The sequence below is a fragment of the Natrix helvetica genome (assembly GCF_964273705.1).
Source record: "Natrix helvetica genome assembly, chromosome: 6".
Taxonomy (NCBI): domain Eukaryota; kingdom Metazoa; phylum Chordata; class Lepidosauria; order Squamata; family Natricidae; genus Natrix; species Natrix helvetica.
The window spans coordinates 61,592,959-61,612,568 of NC_138553.1; the positions used below are offsets into that span (position 1 = coordinate 61,592,959).

Consider the following 19,610-nt stretch of genomic DNA (forward strand, 5'->3'; position numbering starts at 1 on the left):
CCAATAATTACAATATCATTATTGTGATAAGAATAGGAGGTGGGAACATTATATATGACAAATGTCCAAAATGTAAAGTCAGGTATAATCAAACATTACTCTTTGGTTTTCACAATTTGAAGGATTATCTTTCTTTCTTTTTTTTCAGGGAAGTGGAGAGATCTTTACAAAAACAAAACAGGAGAACGATAATAATAAGATATCATCAACAAATGGTGGTCTCTTCTTCACTAATTTCACTCTTCATTTTACTCCTGTCCTTAAAGACATCAACTTCAAGATTGAAAAGGGAGAACTGCTTGCTGTTGCTGGATCTACTGGAGCAGGCAAGGTAAAAAAAAACTCTGATTGCTAAAATATAAACATGTTAATTCATCTTAAAACATGTTTTTTTTTACTCTTATTCTGCTCAATAGTTTTTCATACTATGCCTGACTTCATATTTATTTCCATGCTAAGAATGTCAAAACGAGTAAATTCTGCAAAGAATTAAGGAAATCAGATTTTGGTGCTTGCATTTGTTTTTGACATATATTCTCAATTGTTGATATATGCTGATTGCTAGTAGATTATTATTTCCAATTAAAGTAGATTCTTGGTATTTGATTTTGGAATATGTATTCCATAGCTTTCTGAAGATTTTTCAAACTAGTATTGAAATAACATGCTCAAATAAATATCAAGAAATGCAAGACCAGCACAGATTATTTATATAATGATATTAAAATTAATCAATTGTATTTTTAAAAGGCACACGTAAGCACCAGATTTAGAGTTTACATTACTTTTGCCTTTTAAAGTTGAAACATTGCAATTAAGATGCTAATATCTAGACCAGAGGGACGCAGTGGCTCAGTGGCTAAGACGCTGAGCTTGTCGATCAGAAAGGTCAGCAGTTCGGCAATTCGAATCCCTAGTGCCACATAGCAGCATGAGCTCTCATTACTTGTCCCAGCTTCTGCCAACCTAGCAGTTCAAAAGCAAATAAAATGCAAATAGAAAAATAGGAACCATCTTTGGTGGGAAGATAACAGTGTTCCATGAGCCTTTGGCATTTAGTCATGCCGGCCACATGACCATGGAGACATCTTCAGACAGCACTGGCTCTTCGGCTTTGAAACAAAAATGAGCACTGTCCCTTAGAGTCGGGAATGACTAACACATCTGTGTGAGAGGAATCTTTAGACTATCTAGACTAGTGGTGTCAAACTCGTGTCATCACAATGGCATCACGTGATTTATCAGGACGTTTTTCCCCTTTGCGTTGGGTAGGGCCAGCACATGATGCATCTGGCTTGCGGGCTGCAAGTTTTACAGCCCTGATCTAGACTGTTTTTCCGGAGTTTTTAATAATTGTACATTTTGAGCTCTGCTAGAATTAAGCAGACATTTAAACATTTATTTGATATTGTTTTAACAATTAAATCTGACTTTGGTATGTCCCATTAGTCTAAAAATAGCAGAATAAGAACAGTTAAGTTTAGTAGAACAATGTATATGTTGTACAGACCTAATGAACAAATATTAATTATTGCTAACATTCTCAATAATAGACTTCTCTTCTAATGCTGATCATGGGAGAGTTGGAACCTTTAGAAGGTAAAATCAAACACAGTGGAAGAATTTCCTTTTGCCCTCAAGTGTCATGGATCATGCCTGGAACAATTAAAGAAAACATAATATTTGGTGTTTCTTATGATGAATACCGATATAAGAGTGTCATCAAAGCCTGTCAGTTAGAAGAGGTTAGTCTTCAATCTTCTACATTTTCTTCATGATTATAAAAAAATTATTTGAAGACAAAATATAATTAAAATTAATTGTAGCACATTATAGGGAATACAGTGTAACATTTAAATAATTAAAACATGTCTATAAATTAGAATAAGGCTATATGAACCCCATACATTCACTTCATTGTTGTAGCTATATATTTTTTGTTGAACAAAGGCCATTTTATTTCTTATACTGATCTTATAAATGGAGCAATGTGTATTAAGATCATAGAACAATCTACTCAGAAGTAGACTAAATATTTCTAAATAAAGAAATGAATATTTCTAAATTACAATGAACTTACAGTTAAAGTTACTTTAAAAAAACAAACACCCCATTTTTAGAAATATATAGTTATATTTAAGTATAGCTAATTAAAAGTATGATCTGAAAGAAGTAGTATCAAGAAATATTACTCTGAGCTATTATATGATATTCTGTAAGAAATTAATATGCATACCTGAAGAAGAATTGATTGGTTGTGTTTTATAGTATACTAAAATATTACGGTTTCATGAATAAACCTTATTGTCAGGCATTCTGCTTTGTGATCCTGCTACCAAAAGTGATAAGTAAACGATTTCACAAAGTCAAATGCATGCCACTTGGTTGCTGAATACGGTCCGCAAAGAAAAGTATTAAAAAACTTCAATATGTTAAATCAAAGGTTCAAAGACAGAGCCTGATTCATGTATCACTACAATGCTAATTGTAGAAACATGTGGTGGTCATGGCTAGAAGGTCTCTGAGCAACTGTGGATTGTGCATCAGTTATGTCCTTTCCTGGACTAATAATCCTGCTTACAAGTAATCCATGCCTTAGTCACCACCAATTTTGATTACTGCAATATACCCTATATGGAGCTGGCCTTGAAAGTATCCAGAAACTCCAATTGGCTCAAAATGTGGTGGCTCAATTTTGTGAAAATCTAGATTTGCACATCTGTTACCTCTTCTACAGAGGCTACATTGGCTGCTGATTTCCTTCTGGATCCAATTCAAGGTGTTGGCTTTAAAGCAGGGGTGTCAAACTCATGTCATCATGGTGACATAACATAATGTATCAGGACTTTTTCCCCTTCGCTAAACTGGGTGTGTGCGTGGCCAGCAAGTGACGCATCTGGCCCATGGGCTGGGAGTTTGACAGCCCTGCTTTAAAGCTTTAAAGCTCTACATGGCCTGAGATCAATTATTATCTTTTCACAGTTATATCAACCAGAATGCAGAGGCATGCTATGTTTCAAGTCCCCACTCTTAAGGAGCTCCATCTGGTGGAGTCAAAAAGCGCCTTCTTTGCGGTAGCACTCTTCCTATGGAACATCGTGCAAAAATAAATGGCCCTCACTTTGACATCTTTCAAAAGCCCCTGAAAACATAGTTTTGTCAGTGAACCTGGGGATCCCATGGTGATATGGAGCCAATCATGGGGCTGGTTTAATAGTTGGGCCAGGAACGGTGGGAGTTTATTGGCTTTTGTATTGGGATTTATTTCTGTAAGCCGTCCAGAGTCACTATGGTTGAGTTTACCAACCATATAAATTTTATTAATAAATAAATACAAAACTCATTTATAGTGCTGTACAATTTGGACATCTTATAGTTCTGATGTCATCTGATAATCCACATAAAGCCATACATGTAGAAAATCAGATTAGCTGCTGTATATTTTGGGAATTGGAAATACCAGTTCAAAATGTTTACAGTGTGATATCCAGCACTATCCCATCTCCTTTTTTGCTCATGTATTACACCTGCAAGATAGTGTTGTCATATTTAAATGTGTTCTGGAAATATCCTGTTTTTGAATGTCATTCATGTTATATATTGTCAAGTGAGTGGTCATGTAATTTCTCCTCCATTCATACCTCAGTTATTTGGCATTTTGGATTAAGGCATTTATTCATTGAAAGGTTGACTGGTGTGCAATCTGTTCCTGATAAATTTATCATCAAATTTCTCTGGAGCAATTACAGATGTGTCAGGTACCGCATTTTATCAAATGCAATTATGCACTTATGAAAGCAGAAGAAAATAGTTTACATAACTTTCTAGGTCTGAGATATCAGGAGAAAATGTTCATTCTGTAATGTGGAATGAAAGCATATTTTAGAGGGTGGAGTACTTTATTAGTTTTTGATTTTGTGCGTAAGAAATGTGGTATATAGGTTTCAGTACAAAAATACTTTGAGCTAGAATTGGGAAAACTTAAAGGTGTGTGCTGTTTAACTATGAATCACCTTATTATTTTGTGAAATAGGTTTTATTTGGATACAATACAATACAATAGCAGAGTTGGAAGGGACCTTGCCTAGGCAGGAAACCCTATACTGTTTCAGACAAATGGCTATCCAACATCTTCTTAAAGGGGTGCTTTCTTTTTGCGAACTCATCTTAAAGTGTTTCTGGAAGTAGAAAAAAGGAAGGACAACATGAATAAACATTTAAACCTTAGGACTTAAATTAACATAGGTTCTAATGAGAATATAATAAAAGTATCCAAATATTCCAAGTGGGATGAATTTCAGTTAACACGTAGACAGAAAACAGAATGACAGTTACCCATCCAAGATGAATGGAATGGAACAGAGTGGAGTAGAGTAGAATAGAGTAGATAGAAGAATAGAATAGAATAGAATAGAATTTTTCCTAACTCACAATCAATCTAGTTGGCCTTACTCACAATCAATCCTAACTCACAATCAATCCAGTTGGCCTTACTAGGAGGAGGAGCTTCCGGCGATGGCGGTCGCCTTCCTAAGCTCCTAAGCTTACCATGGAGCGTCCCGACTGGGTAGGAGGTTGCAGCCGGCCCTCATGTCATCGGAGGGCCGAGAATTGGGTAGCCCGACCACCCTGGCTTGCTTTGGGCTCGTTTTAGCCCACCAGGGTTGGTCGGAGAAGATCGGAGAGTGAAAGGAGCGGAGCGGTTGTAAGCGGCTGAGGAGGAAGCCGTGAGGTAATGGTGGCGGCGCGCGCAGCGGCGCGAAGGCGCGAAGTTTAAACTGCGTTGCGAAAAAATGGGAAAAAAAATGGGAAAAAGCAAGAGAACGGCACCAGAGAGAACAAGGTGGCACCGGAGGTACCAGAGCCACCCTACGACACCAGAGAAGACAACGAGGCACTGGAGGCACCGGAGAGGTGAGCAGATCAGGGAGGCAGTCGGGAACGGCAAAGGGAGATGGCTGCAGCGTCGGAGGTGTGGAAAGAGCCGCAGCCAGGGACTCCTCTATGACATTTGGCCGTAGCCTGGCTGCTCCCATGCTCCCGGGAACCTGGAGAATCTTCCTATAATTTTTGAGAGCTTTACCCAAATTGCAATGATCACTGAGGCGCCGGATAGGGGACCAAGATGAATGTGTTGGGGAACCAGAAGTGAGGAGAAGAATTAAAACAACGGCTGGGGATGGCCTAGAACTTCAGAGGCCACTGGAGGCCCGTTTCAGGGCTATGGATGGGCCTGACTGACTGCCTAGATTAAAAACAGCTGGGCCCAGAATGCCCCCCCACCCACTAAGGATCCCACATCTATAATTATATCTATCCTCAACCACCTTAGACTGTCTCCCATTTTTATGACATCTCTGCCTTGCTCCACTATTTGGGAATATTTGAACATTTCCCCCCCGCCTTCTTTCCAAGTACTATCTGGATACTAAAGCCTCCAGCTCCCCATTAAGACCTTAGCCCTCCGGCTATTGACTTTTACCACCAGCACCCTTACCCAATTGGGCTTTAATATTCTATCAATTTATTCAAGGTTAGACCTGCTCCGCCTGCGGGAGGCCCCTCTCTCGCAGGTATGGCCCTTGGCTCTTACAAGGGCCTGCCTTGATGACGGGTTTGTGAACCCCGAGAGGTGGAAGAAACGGAAGCTGAGGGGATTTTTAGTCAAATGTTTTACATTGTTTTTAGGGGGTTCCAGGGAGGGGGGGTGGGTTAACCAGGCCGGGAGGGAAGCCAGCGCCAGTCGAACAGGTGAGTCCAGGAGGGAAGTGAGCGGGGTGGGGGGGGAGAGGGAACAAATTATTCCGGTAGAGGGTTGTTTTATTACATCGGTCGCGGGGAGGGGGGGATGCGAGGACAAGAGAAGATCACAAGGTCGGTTGGGAGACCGTGGCTGCTGGCTACGCCCGGTCGTTTGTACCAACCCCCGCAGCCTAGGTGGTCAGGAACTACAGAGCCAGGGCCTGCGGCTGATGCTTTGCAATGCAAGGTCCGTAACCAACAAGGCCCCCCTCATTAGCGAGTTGATCTCTGAGGGGGAGCTGGACCTTGCAGGGATAACGGAGACCTGGTTGGGCCACGAGGGTGGTTTACCCTTCGTGGAAATGTGCCCACCGGGTTTCCGTGCATTCCATCAGCCTCGGGCCCTGGGTAAGGGTGGTGGGGTGGCGGTAGTTATACGGGATGGTCTGGAACCGAGAGAGTTCACTGTTCCTCAGATACCCGGTTGTGAATCCCTAGGTGTGAAATGGGGCCCAGGGAGGCAGTTGGGCCTGCTGATTGTATACTTGGCTCCTCGCTATACATCAGCGGCCCTGCCCGAGCTCCTCGAGCTGATCTCAGAGACGGCGGTTGAGATCCCCAGGCTCTTGGTCATGGGGGACTTCAACCTGCCATCGACGGGAGCAGCATCTGAGGTGGCTCGGGAGTTCATGGCTTCCATGACAGCCATGGGCCTGACCCAATTAATTCAGGGCCCCACACACGAGGACGGTCACACACTGGACCTTATTTTTGTATCTGAACAGTGGACGAGTGATCTGGGAATAGGGGACTTAGTTATTACTCCCCTGTCATGGTCAGATCACTCATGTCTCCGGCTCGACTTCCCTGCCGCTACCCCCCACCGCGAGGAGGCGGAGCCAGCCTGTCCAAGCTGTTACCGCCCCAAGCACCTGATGGAACCGGATAGGTTCCAGACGGAACTTGGGCCACTACCTGTAGCCCTGACCCGCGCTCGGTCGGAGAACCTAGTGGCCGCCTGGAATACGGCGGTGGCTGGGGCCTTGGACCGGGTTGCGCCTTTGCGACCTCTCCTGCGGCAGCGATCCACCCGAGCTCCTTGGTATACCGAGGAGCTAAGGGTGATGAAGCGCCATAGGAGACGTCTAGAGAGCAGGTGGAGATCCTCACGCTCCGAGTCTGATCGAACACAGGTAAGAGCCTATTTACGGACCTACCTTGTGGCATTGAGAGCGGCCAAACGTAGACATTGTGCCGTTCTTATTGCGTCCGCGGATAACCGCCCTGCTGCGCTGTTTAGGGTGACCCGCTCTCTCCTGTCACAGGGGACGCGGGGGGCACCCTTGCAGGGTAGAGCAGAGGAGTTTGGGGAATATCTGCAGGACAAAGTCGCTCAGATCCGGAGCGGATGGGCCCCCTCCAGTGGGCCGGACGAGCTGTCAACAGTGAGTCTTGTGAGACCATTCTGGGAGGAGTTTGACTCTGTTGCCCCCGAGGATTTGGACAGGTTGCATGGACGGCTGCGACCCACCACATGTTCAATGGACCCGTGTCCCTCCTGGCTGGTACTGGCATCCTGGGAGGTGACACGAGGCTGGCTTCTGGGCCTGGTGAACGCCTCATTGGGTGAGGGCTTCTTACCAACTGCCTTGAAAGAGGCGGTGGTGAGGCCCTTGCTCAAGAGGCCTTCACTGGATCCAATGGAGCTGGCTAATTATCGTCCAGTCTCCAACCTTCCCTTTTTAGTGAAGGTTGTTGAGAATGTGGTGGCACAGCAATTTCCACGACACCTTGACGAATCCGAATATCTAGACCCACGCCAGTCCGGCTTCCGACCCGGGCACAGCACAGAGACAGCCTTGGTCGCGCTGGTTGATGATCTCTGGAGGGCCAGAGATAGAGGTTGTTCCTCTATCCTGGTCCTATTAGACCTCTCAGCGGCTTTTGATACCATCGACCATGGTATCCTATTGCGCCGGCTGGAGGGGATGGGAGTCGGAGGCACCGTTTTACGGTGGTTCGGCTCCTACCTCTCCGACCGGTCGCAATGTGTGTTGACAGGGGGGCAGAGGTCGACCCTGAGGTCACTCACTTGTGGGGTGCCACAGGGGTCGGTCCTCTCGCCCCTCCTGTTCAGCACATATGTGAAGCCGCTGGGGGAGATCATCCGTGGTTTTGGGGTTGAATACCATCTGTACGCTGATGATACTCAGCTGTACGTTTCAACCCCAAATCACCCCAGCGAGGCTGTCGAAGTGATGTCCCGGTGTTTGGAAGCCGTCGGGGTCTGGATGGGGGACAACAGACTCAAACTCAACCCCTCCAAGACTGAGTGGCTGTGGCTACCGGCACCTCGGTTCAGTCAGCTGACTCCAACGCTGGCCATAGGGGGCGAACAACTGCCCCCTGTGGAACGGGCGCGCAATTTGGACGTCCCCCTAGATGCCCGGCTGTCAATGGATGACCATGTGGCAGCCGTGGCTAGGGGGGCGTTCCACCAGGTTCGCCTGGTGCGCCAATTGCGCCCCCTTCTGGACCGGGATGCCCTACGCACGGTCACTCATGCACTGGTGACGTCTCGCCTGGACTACTGTAATGCTCTCTACATGGGGCTTCCCTTGGGGCGCGCACGAAGACTGCAGCTAGTCCAGAACACAGCCGCGCGGGCAGTCATGGGGAGTACTAGGTACTCCCACGTAACACCGCTCCTGCGCGAGCTGCACTGGCTACCTGTGGTCTTTCGGGTGCGTTTCAAGGTTTTGACCACCATCTTTAAAGCGCTCCATGGCATAGGGCCTAGTTACCTGCGGGATCGCATCCTCCCACACACATCCCTGCGGCCAATTCGCTCTCACAGGGAGGGGCTTCTCCTGGTGCCGTCCATTAGGCAATGCCAACGGGCGACACCAAGGAGTAGGGCCTTCTCTGTGATGGACCCAACCCTCTGGAATGACCTCCCCCCCGACATTAGAACCACCACTGACTTCCGCTCCTTCCGGCAGAAACTGAAGACACACCTGTTCCGACTGGCTGGCCTGGCATAATTCTTAACGTCACCTCCTGGCATATATATTTCCTACTGTTTTTTTAGGGGACTTAATTTTATAGGACACTGGGGTTTTAAATTTTGTATATTTTAAATTATTTATTTAGCAATTACAGTTCTGTCTATTTTATCCTCCTCTTATTTATATATTTATGTATTTATCCATCTAATAATTTTAATTGTTTTTATGTATGATGTTTTTGATATGGACTGTACACCGCCCCGAGTCCCTTTTGGGAGAGGGGGCGGTCTAGAAGTGCTAATTAAATTAAATTAAATTAAACTTCTAAGTTACCTCTTTGTGTCTGAACTTTAATTTATCGACTAAACCCAAGAAATAGTGGTTGCTTCCATATGAAGGGTTTTCATAATCAGGACATATTTCTATTCTAATACAGATATCTAATAAAAACAACAGCTGTGCTTACTATGAATATGAATTGTTAAAAATACATCTATGACTAGTAAACAAGGGTTAATACTCTTAATGGGCTAACTGAAGTTTTACAGCAATTGCAAACTTTTGAGCTTTGCACAGGAAAAGTTTTGAAGCTTGTAGTTACACATTTTCAAATGGTTAGGAACTACTCTTGTAGTTTTGTGATTTTGATGCTGTATTTTTAATGAGTAAAGCTTCTTGAATATGGATTGTGTTTTTTTAAAGCTTAAACTAGACTACAAAAAAGTCTAAGCTGTGTTTAAATTGCTGTGAGAAAATATGCTGAAAAATTGTTTTGTCATGAATACAGTCATACAGCAAATTCCCTTTCTCCTTCTCTAATTCCCTTTGTCCACACCTTTCTATTTTTCCTGTAGCCAATTTGGGCATGTGGCTCTGGAGCCCTAAATTTAATATTAATCTATAGACTGTCAATATTTAAAAAAAATTCTTTATTCATTGCCTAGAATTTTCATACTAGCTTTCCCTTTATCATTTCCAGATTGAATTGAGTATTAAATTCCTTACAGTGTTATCTTGCATTTTTTCATGTTGCTAACTTATGTATGTAGCTTGTACACTGTTTTATGGTTTACAGTATTTATTTACCAATTTCATTGATACCCCAGTTCAATCCTGAGGGATGTATCTGTTAACTTCAAATATTATTTTATAAAATATATTGATTGGTTAGTAATTATAGTTTGATTTTTTAACTTAATGTGTGCATAATTCTATTAAATAACATATAATATTTGATCCCAATAGAATTATCACAATGGGATATTCCAGCTTGTTACTCTACAGATTATTAGGATTATTTTCCATTTATGTTAAGATTTATTTTTGATAAACATGAAAACACTAGTATAAGACAAAAATCTACGTGCAGTGTGAATATATTAATCCATTCAAAGGGAATGTATAAAGCAATTTCAGATCTATCAAGACTACTTGTTCTTAAGAGTTAATGTTAGCTCTGTATTAAAGACAACATCCCTTCAATCAGTTGTAATGTAATGTTGGGAATGGGTCTATATCTCCATCATGTTCCTACAAGCATCTCAGGGCTTTTGGTTGGCCATTGTAAAAAGCAAAATTCTGAATTACCGGTAAAATATGCTTTTCCTGGTACAGGAAGGCTGTTATAAACTTAGCTGTGTGAGCAACCATACTTTTGGGTAATCCAGAATGTATATTAGTTTTGCAAAGTAATTATACTATTATAGGTAAATATTTCAGATGACAAAATGCCATAATAAATTGTTTAACTGAATAACATTGTCTTGTTAGTATATAACAGACTTAAATTGCAGTTCTTTGAAATAGAATTTATGACTCTAATTTATGTTATGCAAGAGTGTTAGTGTTAAGATCAGCACTAAAGTCATGTTGAAACCTCTACTCACACACCTTTGGTAAACATACATTGTGGTTTGGGAATCTTTAGCAGTTGATAAACAACAATGTTTAACTGTGTACTCAGTGAGTCTTTAAGTATTGAAATTCAGGTGCTGATTTTTTCATTACACAGATTACAAAAATCAGATATGGGAATGTGGAAAGAAAAAAATATAGTAACTGTTGGCTTGTTTTATTGAAAATGAAACGACTTGGACTAAATCAATAATAATCAGGCTTGTTCAGTTTATCAATATCTATCTATCTATCTATCTATCTATCTATCTATCTATCTATCTATCTTCTATCTATCTATCTATCTATCTATCTATCTATCTATTCTTAATTGACAGATTTGATTCATTGATTATGTACTAGCAAGCTTGTATTAACTTTTAGTCATCATATATATCATTCCCTAAGCTGAGCCTTCAGGTTTTCCAACAATGCAAGTATCACTGCTATAGTTGAGTCCACCTATCTTGCCCCTCCATCTTAGTGAGTTATGATTGCCTTCTCCTACACAGTATGAAATGATGCCTTTAATGTTATTAAAATGATCACCCAGCTTTAGTAGCTTCTTTTATCAACTCTGCCTGCTATAAGTGCCTACCCTTTTAGTTGGGCAACTGGGCAACTGAGATAAACTTCATGCCTTGAATGACCCTGCTGGAAATACATTGCCATATATTCTCGTTGTTGTTCATTCATCCCTTTTGGAACAGTTCTGACCTCACCGCTGCCATCATCCTACAACTCCCACAAACGGTCACTATGAGGCAATGTAGCAGAACTTCAGAGGGAACATATTTCTAGAGTTTAATTAAAACCAGGCTCTTAAGAACAAAGCCTGTTTTTAAAGAACCTCATGTGAAATTACTGACTTTGTCACTAAATGAATATTAAATGTTATCAATGTAATGCCAGATAGAAAACAAAAAGAATCCAGGAAATATCACAAATCAGTAGAAAATGTAATTAAAGGAAAAGTCATTCACCTATGTCATTAGTTCCAGGGAAGAAGTCCAAGACTTTTTCAAAGGCAGTTTCTGATTCATCAGCCCCTTGGGATTCCATGAAAGTGTCAAACAGAATGTGCCTAGGAGTGATCATTAGCTATTATACACCAGCATACTGCCAAGAATATCTGTCAAGTATCACGTGAAGCCTACTTAATAAACTAAGCATTGTGGGAGAACAGAACTGCTTTTTCTCTGGTTTAGAAATTGTTGAATTGCAGGAAAACAAAGTTTAAAAACAAGTTGTTATTGTAATGAAAGGAAGGAATTAGCAGGTCCCAGATGGTTCCATAAATAGGGCTGGAGTATTATCCTATTCAAAAAAGTTCAAGGGTGAAATATTATGTTGAGTCCCATTAGCTAAAATTTAAATACAAGTAATCTATTAATGGCTAATGCAAATTTGAAGTGATGTGAATGTTGACAAAATGAAATAAATAACAATGAATTCACTGTACTGATAATGTTCAGATTTACAATTGCTAACAAAATAATGTTTTGTTGCTATGTTGTATCTATAAACAAAACAAATTTTATGCTACATGTTTTTGGAAAAAAGTTTGAGCATACATTTTCATGTAATGATTGCCTTACAATTGTCATTATTTCATTAGAAGCCCTATGTCATTTAGCCTATTATAACCTACATTAACCTGAAACCTGTGTATAATAATTTAAAAATGAGTTACTTCATTTTATTTTGGTCTTCTATAGTTTTTATTTATGAGTTATTTATGACATTTTATTAAGGTCTATGGGATGCGGTAGCTCAGTGGCTAAGACGCTGAGCTTGTTGATCAGAAAGGTCGGCAGTTTGGCAGTTCGAATCCCTAGTGTCGCATAATGGAGTAAGCTCCTGTTACTTGTCCCAGCTTTGCCAACCTAGCAGTTCAATAGCATGTAAAAATGCAAGTAGAAAAATAGGAACCACCTTTGGTGGGAAGGTAGCAGCACTCTGTGTACCTTCGGCGTTTAGTCATGCCGGCCACATGACCAAAGAGACATTTTCGGACAGCGCTGGCTCTTTGGCTTTGAAACAGAGATGAGCACCACCCCCTAGAGTCAGGAACAACTAGCACATATGTGCGAGGGGAACCTTTACCTTTATCTATGAGTTTTACTCTGAGGTATTTTATTATTATTATAATCATTGGCTCTTGCTCAGTCATGTGAAAAAAATATTTTCAAAAGAAGAAAATATGTGTAACTCAGAACTGAACTGTGGAGGCCCAAATTAATAAAAACTCACAGAGACTGGATCTTTTGGAGGGTGGGATGGCTGAGATAAGGGAGGGGATGGAGGTGATGCAGAAGGGAAACAAAGATCTTGATACCCAGCAGATGAAAAAAGAATTTGAGAGAATGTCCTTTTATCTTAGATTTCAAAATGTGGTGGAAGCAGATGATGAAGACATAAGGGACATTATGACAAGTATTTTGGCTGAATACATTCACAGAGAGAAACAACAGATGGGGTGGGAAATAGACCTGGTCTATAGAGTTAACTCAGCATATGCTAGAACAACATAATGTACCCAGGGAGGTACACATTAAATTTCTCAGAAAAAGTACAAGAGATGAGATTCTGAGTGCACAAAGGGGGCAAGAATTGAAATATCAGGACAGGCATATAACCATTCTAAAACAGATCCCCAAGAAAGTAAGGGAAAAAAGAAAAAGTTATTCGCAGTTAGCGAAGAAACTATACCAGAAGGGGGTGTGGTTTAGATGGCAGATGCCTGAAGGTATGTTAGTATTCTGGGAGGACACAAGAGTTAGAATTAATACACCCATAGAGGCACAGGCCTTTATGGACAAAAACAAAACACTCTTAGAAAAACCAGATGACCCTACACCAGATACACAGGACACGGGAGGGGCTGGAGCTCTGCCAGCGGGGGGAGATGGGGCGACATTGAGAAAACTCAGATCACAAAAATGAACAAGAAAACTTGTTTGACATAAGTTGACCGAATTTATTAATTGAATTTACATGCTGACTATATGTAACTATTTAGTAATGAATTTTTTTGCAAATGTATACCTTGAGTATGGAGGGAGGGGACACCTACCGCACATTGCAACCGTCAAAATTTGTATCTACCCACTACCTTTTTCCTTGTAAAATTTTTTTAAAAAACCAATAAAACGTTGTTTTTAAAAAAAAAGAACTGAACTGTAGAGTCCTTGGTGTTTTCCAAGCTTGGTTTTTGCATGCAAATGTTTTATTACCCAATTAGATAATAACATTGCTGTGATTGTACGGGGTTTGCTATACATCTTCTTAGCCTAAAACAAGAGCATTGTTATGAAAACTTATCATTTTGGTTTTTTTACCTAAGATGCTGTATGTTGAAAAGTAATGTTGCTCTGAAAATGGAAAATTAAGATCTTTATACAATATTTCAACAGGATATTTCAAAGTTTGCAGAGAAAGATGACACAGTTTTAGGAGAAGGTGGAATAACTCTCAGTGGAGGTCAACGAGCCAGAATTTCTTTAGCTAGGTGAGTGGAAATAATTGTATGTGGGTTTTAATAAATAGAATTACATTTTACTTATTCTTAACGGGAAGTAACCTTACATACATGTTAAATATTTTGATTTGTAAAATCAGAATATTGTACCATTTAGTTTAATGGAACTTACTTTTGATGAATGGATATATAAAATTAAAATTTAATATTACATAATTCCTGTATTTTAAAGTTTTATAACTGCCAATTTCTTGTTTAATTGAATGAAATAATTTGCTTTGGTTAAATATATTTTATCTCATATAACAATAATTCAAGATTCTAATTAAAGCAAAATAATTAATCAAAACAGTATTTAGGTTTTAGCATATATCTTAATGAAAGCTAACTAAATTTCTTTCTCATCTATTTAGGGCAGTGTATAAGGATGCTGATTTGTATCTCTTGGATTCTCCTTTTGGTTATTTAGACATGTTAACAGAGAAAGAAATATTTGAAAGGTAGGATATGTTTTTATATATTTGGCTAACTACTAGATAAAATGATATTCTACAAGGAGATAGCAAATGATTTATGGAGAGCAGTGTTGCATCCAGTAAAAACATCTAATAGAAAAAATCAGTTTCGGAAATTTGTACTTGTTAAAATTATTTAAGGGCCTATGAATAAAAGCAAACAACTGCTCCAATTCTTATAAGTCCTTGTATTCATTTTCAATTCATTATTCCAATCTGAATATTTATGTTTTATATTAACCTGTGCACATTAGTCAGTCCATTAAGCATGATAACATTTTCTGCTTGTTGAACTTCCTTTGTAATTTAGCATTATCAGATTTATTCAGATAATCACCATCCTTTACAAATGCTTGTGTAACTGGGCCTGAAAAAGATAATTGAAGATCTATTAATCCTCTTTATAAACCTACTGGTATATAATCACTTCTTTTGTTGATCACTTACAAACGTAAGAGCCATAGCAGATAAAAAACCCATTTGGAGTACTTTTCTCTTGAAGATTTATTTATTTAGCGTATGGCAAATACATGGATTTATAGTAGTTCAAATGTTAATGTCCAGTCCATCCAGACATTCAAGGACAGGGTGGTCTGTGTTGAAAAAAATCAGACATTGGGCCAGTGTAAGCACTTTTTTTTAATTGTATTGGTTTTTAAACATTTATAGGAAAGGATAGGTGGATGTACAAAAATTTTTGGCAGCTACATTGTGCTAAAGGTAGAAATCTCTCCAAATCTCACAACTTTTACAGAGAAAAAAAAACAAAAGATAAAAGATAAGCAGAAACAGCATCTTGTTATACATTGTATCAACCATATGTTCAATCATCTCTTTTGCCACTTTCTAATATATCAACAATTACAATAATATTTCAAATACATTTATTTTTGTAACCTGTGTCTTTTCAATATTGCTCCCTCCGCCCTGTCCCCTGGCGGAGCCACAGCCCCTCCCTCCCTCATATCTTGTGTATTGTCACCTTTTCCACTACCTCTTATGATTTCGTCCTCTAGGAGGGCACTATGTTTTTTCATGAAGGCCTCTGCCTCCACAACCATATTGATTCTAATTCTATTTCCCTCCCAGAAGATAAACATTCCTTCTGGCAATAACCATCTAAACCAAACTCCTTTGTTATATAATTTCTTTGATAAGGAGGAATACTTCCTCCTCTTATCTCTTATTTTTTTCGGAATTTGTTTAAGAATGGCAATTTCTTTATCTTTATATTTTAGTGGTCCCCCCCTTTGGGCCCCTAAAACCTCATCCCTCGTGGTCTTCCTAAGAAATTTAACGTGTACTTCCCTTGGAACATTATGTGTTCTGGCATATTCTGAATTGATCCTGTAAACCAAGTCCATATCCCACCGCAACTGTTCTTTATCTCTCTTAATATATTCTGCTAAGATTGTACACATAGTATCCTTAAGATCTTCATCTTCTGTCTCCGGTAGATTCTGGAATCTGAGAAAAAGGGACATTCTTTCAAGTTCCATTTTTACCATGAAATTTTCCAATTTCTATTCCCCTTCTGAATTGCCTTCACCTCCTCCCTCAGCCCAACCTCGCCTTCCTCCAGCACACCAATTCTCTGTTTATTTTCTGTTGTTTGCTGCTGTACATCTCTGAGCTGTTCTTTAAAATCTGCCACTTCTTTTTTCAATTCATTTTGTCCCTTCATAGGAGCCTGGAACATTTGGGTAACAAATAAGTCCTTTGAACTCTCTCCAGTTCCTTCTTGTTGTAAAAATGATGACATTTTTTTCTGTTGAGTTGTTGGGTTGGATGTAGAGGAAGTGGGCGCCGAGGCTGCCTTGCCAGGAGGTGGTTTTCTGGACCCCATTTGTTAAGTTCAGAGATGAATGTAAGTCTTATACAAAAGAAATGGCGTCTGTGGAATGTGCAGCTTGGTGAGACCGTGGAGGCAGACAAACCCAGAAGTGAAAGTTAATCCTCAATCACAGTTCCAAGCCAAAAGAAGAAAATCAAATAATCCAAATCCAGAAAGACCACATAATAGGAGAGGCTCCAGGAGACCTTCGGAGGGTAATAATAATATAAAGCCAGAAATTTCGTCAAAGGTAGTTTCAAAAGGCTAGTTTCATTTATAAGAGCGAAGAAGAAGACGGAAGCAGGCCATCTTGGCTCCCCCTTTCACAGGGAACCAGGGAGCAAATCATCCAAAGTTTCCATAAAGCTTTTAAAACAACTCAGGAATCACCTCTTGCAATTGTGATGTAAATCTTTCTCACATAGTTAGTACAAGTGAGTAATTCAACATTTTACTCTTCAACTCCATTCCAAGATTGAGAGATAGTCCAAATGCCGCTTTATCCGAAGGGGTTGAACAAATAACCCCTCCAATCTTGCAACTTCAAATAGATTGAATCCACAACTTGCAAAAAGCTGTTGCTCATCAATTAAATGGTGTTAAAAGAGATTGGAGCAAACTTCTCACCTCCAGCACTTCTGCTGCAACTTCTAATTGATTATTTCCTTCCAGAATCCATTCGGTGAAGGCACACAGCTGTGCTATGCACCCCCCACATTGCCCGGCTCCTGAGGCGAAGCTGGAAACCCCCTGTGGCTGCCGCCAATTCTGGGGGTTCCAGCAAGCCGCCCTACGGCAGGTGGTCCCTCCAAGATCGCCTGTGCTCCTAAAAGGAGCCCACCGGGGAAACGAGCAGTGGACAGCAATGTCCGTCGCCTTTGGGGACCGGAGTTATCTCCAGTGTAAGCACTTGATGGACATTCGGACACATATATGGATACATAATGTGGTACACTACCAGATTATGTATTGGACACAATGTGGTAATGTGACTGTGGTGAGGAGCACCACAGTCACACTGAGGGGTAGAGACAAGACCCCACATCTTCCACACGATATTGTAAACTGAAGTTAGGTCGATGAACACAGCTGTGGTTTTTAAGCCTCACTGGAAACCAGCCTCAATATATCCTGTTAGGCCTATTTTGTTTATCCGTTGCCATGTATTTAGAGAGCTGGAAGTTCTACAAAGATGTCTGGCTGCCAACTGTTGTTAACTGCCAATTCTTCAATGTAGTCTGGCTGCCAGTTGTTGCTAGTCATTTGGTTCATACTACTGTGCTATCCAGGTAAAGAACTCCATCACACTCCTTCTCTTGAAGAACCAGAATAGAAAAGGAAATAGAGCTATAAAAGGCTTATCCTCATAGCTAGCTTGACTCATGTCCAGAATAGGCCAACAATCATTTTTGGAGAGCAGAAATGGATGCCATTATCCTGACTTCATCCTCTACCCATCATGAATGTGATTACCAGGTTCATTTTCTCTTTCTGACCAATATAATATTGTAAAACTTTCCTGACATGCAGAAAGTTTAGTTTGAAACTTGCTATTTTTTTACTGTTAATTTTTGCCTATTTTTTCCTTCCTTCCTTCCTTCATCCCCCCCCCCCTTTCCCCTCTCCCTGCCATTGGTGCATTGTTTCTTCATTTTTCTAATCACTTGAAGTCTGCAGAAGACTATATTTAGGAAAACTCAAAAAAATGCAATAAATATATTTATTTGTTCATTCATACATTTACTTGACTTAAGCTCCACCTGATTACCAAATAAGTCTGAGTGATTCACAATATAGCAAAACTGAAAAAAACTTAAAATACAAATGCAACACAAGATGATCTACACATGGACACCACACTAAAACATCTACAAAACACATTCCACAATCCAAGACCTGAGGAAATAGTCAAGTCTTTAAGGCCTTCAGTAATACTACCACATGGATCTCGGAAAATGGGGGGAATACCTGGAGTATGCAAAGTCTTTTGGTCCATACAGAAAACATGGGAGATAGGCAGTCCCTCAAGTAACCTAGCCTTATGGAAGTTTAGACTTTGTAGCAACAACCAGGACCTCGAATCATACCTGGAAGTATACTAGAAATCAGTACAGCTTGCAAAGTGGAGATGTCACATAGCTGCATGAAGAGATGCCCAGATTACCTGTGCCAGTACATTCTGGACCAATGGAAGCTTCTGAATGGTCTAGTTGATCCATGAGACATTTCCTCCCACATCCAGAACTGCATAGATTAGGCTTGAAAGATACAATTGGGTATCATATTCATGCTGATACCAAAATATAAAATGGTGGGTGACCCCATTCAGTGCTTTCATGTAGTTATTAAACATGAAGAGAATCACCATAAAAGGATTTTCCCAATTCTCAATCCTCACAGCCAATGTAGGATACTGTGGTTGACTTTATTAAAAAGACACTGAAAATCAAGGAACACGAGGATGGATGGATTTATTTATTTATTTGATTTTTATCCTGCTTTTATTATTTTTATAAATGATTATAAGTGGCAAACATACTCCTTCCTCATCATACTTTCCCCACAATAACAACCTTGGGAGTTGGCTTGGGCTGAAGGGGAGTAATTGGCCCAAAGTCATCCAGATGGCTTTTATGCCTAAAGTGAAACTAGAACTCATGATTGCTCAGTTTATAGGCAGTACTTTAATCACTGGAGGATTAAAATAATGTCTACCTAAAGAGCCACTCTTTAATGGGAAATGCAATGTAGGAATTCTTTAATGGAAAATGCAATGTAGGATTGGGAATTATATTACAAGTACTCTTCAGCTTATGGCCACAATTGGGACCAGAATTTCTGTTGCTAACCAAGACAAATGTTAAGTAAGCCATGCCCAATTTTATGAACATTTTTGGCAACGTTGTTAAGAAATCACTGCAGCTGTTAAGTGAATCATGCAATTATTATGTAAACCAGCTTCCTCCATTGACTACTTGTCAGAAGCTCGTAAATGCCAATCACATAACCTCAGGACACCACAAATATAATAAATATGTGCAGGTTGCCAATTGCCCACTGTTTCATCACATCCCCATGGGAATGCTGCAACAGTTTTAAGTGCAAGAATTGGTTGTAAGTGACTTTTTTCAGTTCCA

At 40.3% G+C, this 19,610-nt stretch overlaps 1 protein-coding gene across 1 annotated transcript in view; it reads left to right on the forward strand.

The window, feature by feature from the left end:
- CFTR (CF transmembrane conductance regulator) overlaps window positions 1-19,610 on the forward strand; it is a 120,285-nt gene that overhangs the window by 55,785 nt on the left and 44,890 nt on the right. The window contains exons 10-13 of the mRNA XM_081958605.1: window positions 149-331; window positions 1,554-1,745; window positions 14,060-14,154; window positions 14,538-14,624. Of these exons, the coding sequence (XP_081814731.1) occupies window positions 149-331; window positions 1,554-1,745; window positions 14,060-14,154; window positions 14,538-14,624 (557 nt within the window). The remainder of the gene's footprint in view (window positions 1-148; window positions 332-1,553; window positions 1,746-14,059; window positions 14,155-14,537; window positions 14,625-19,610) is intronic.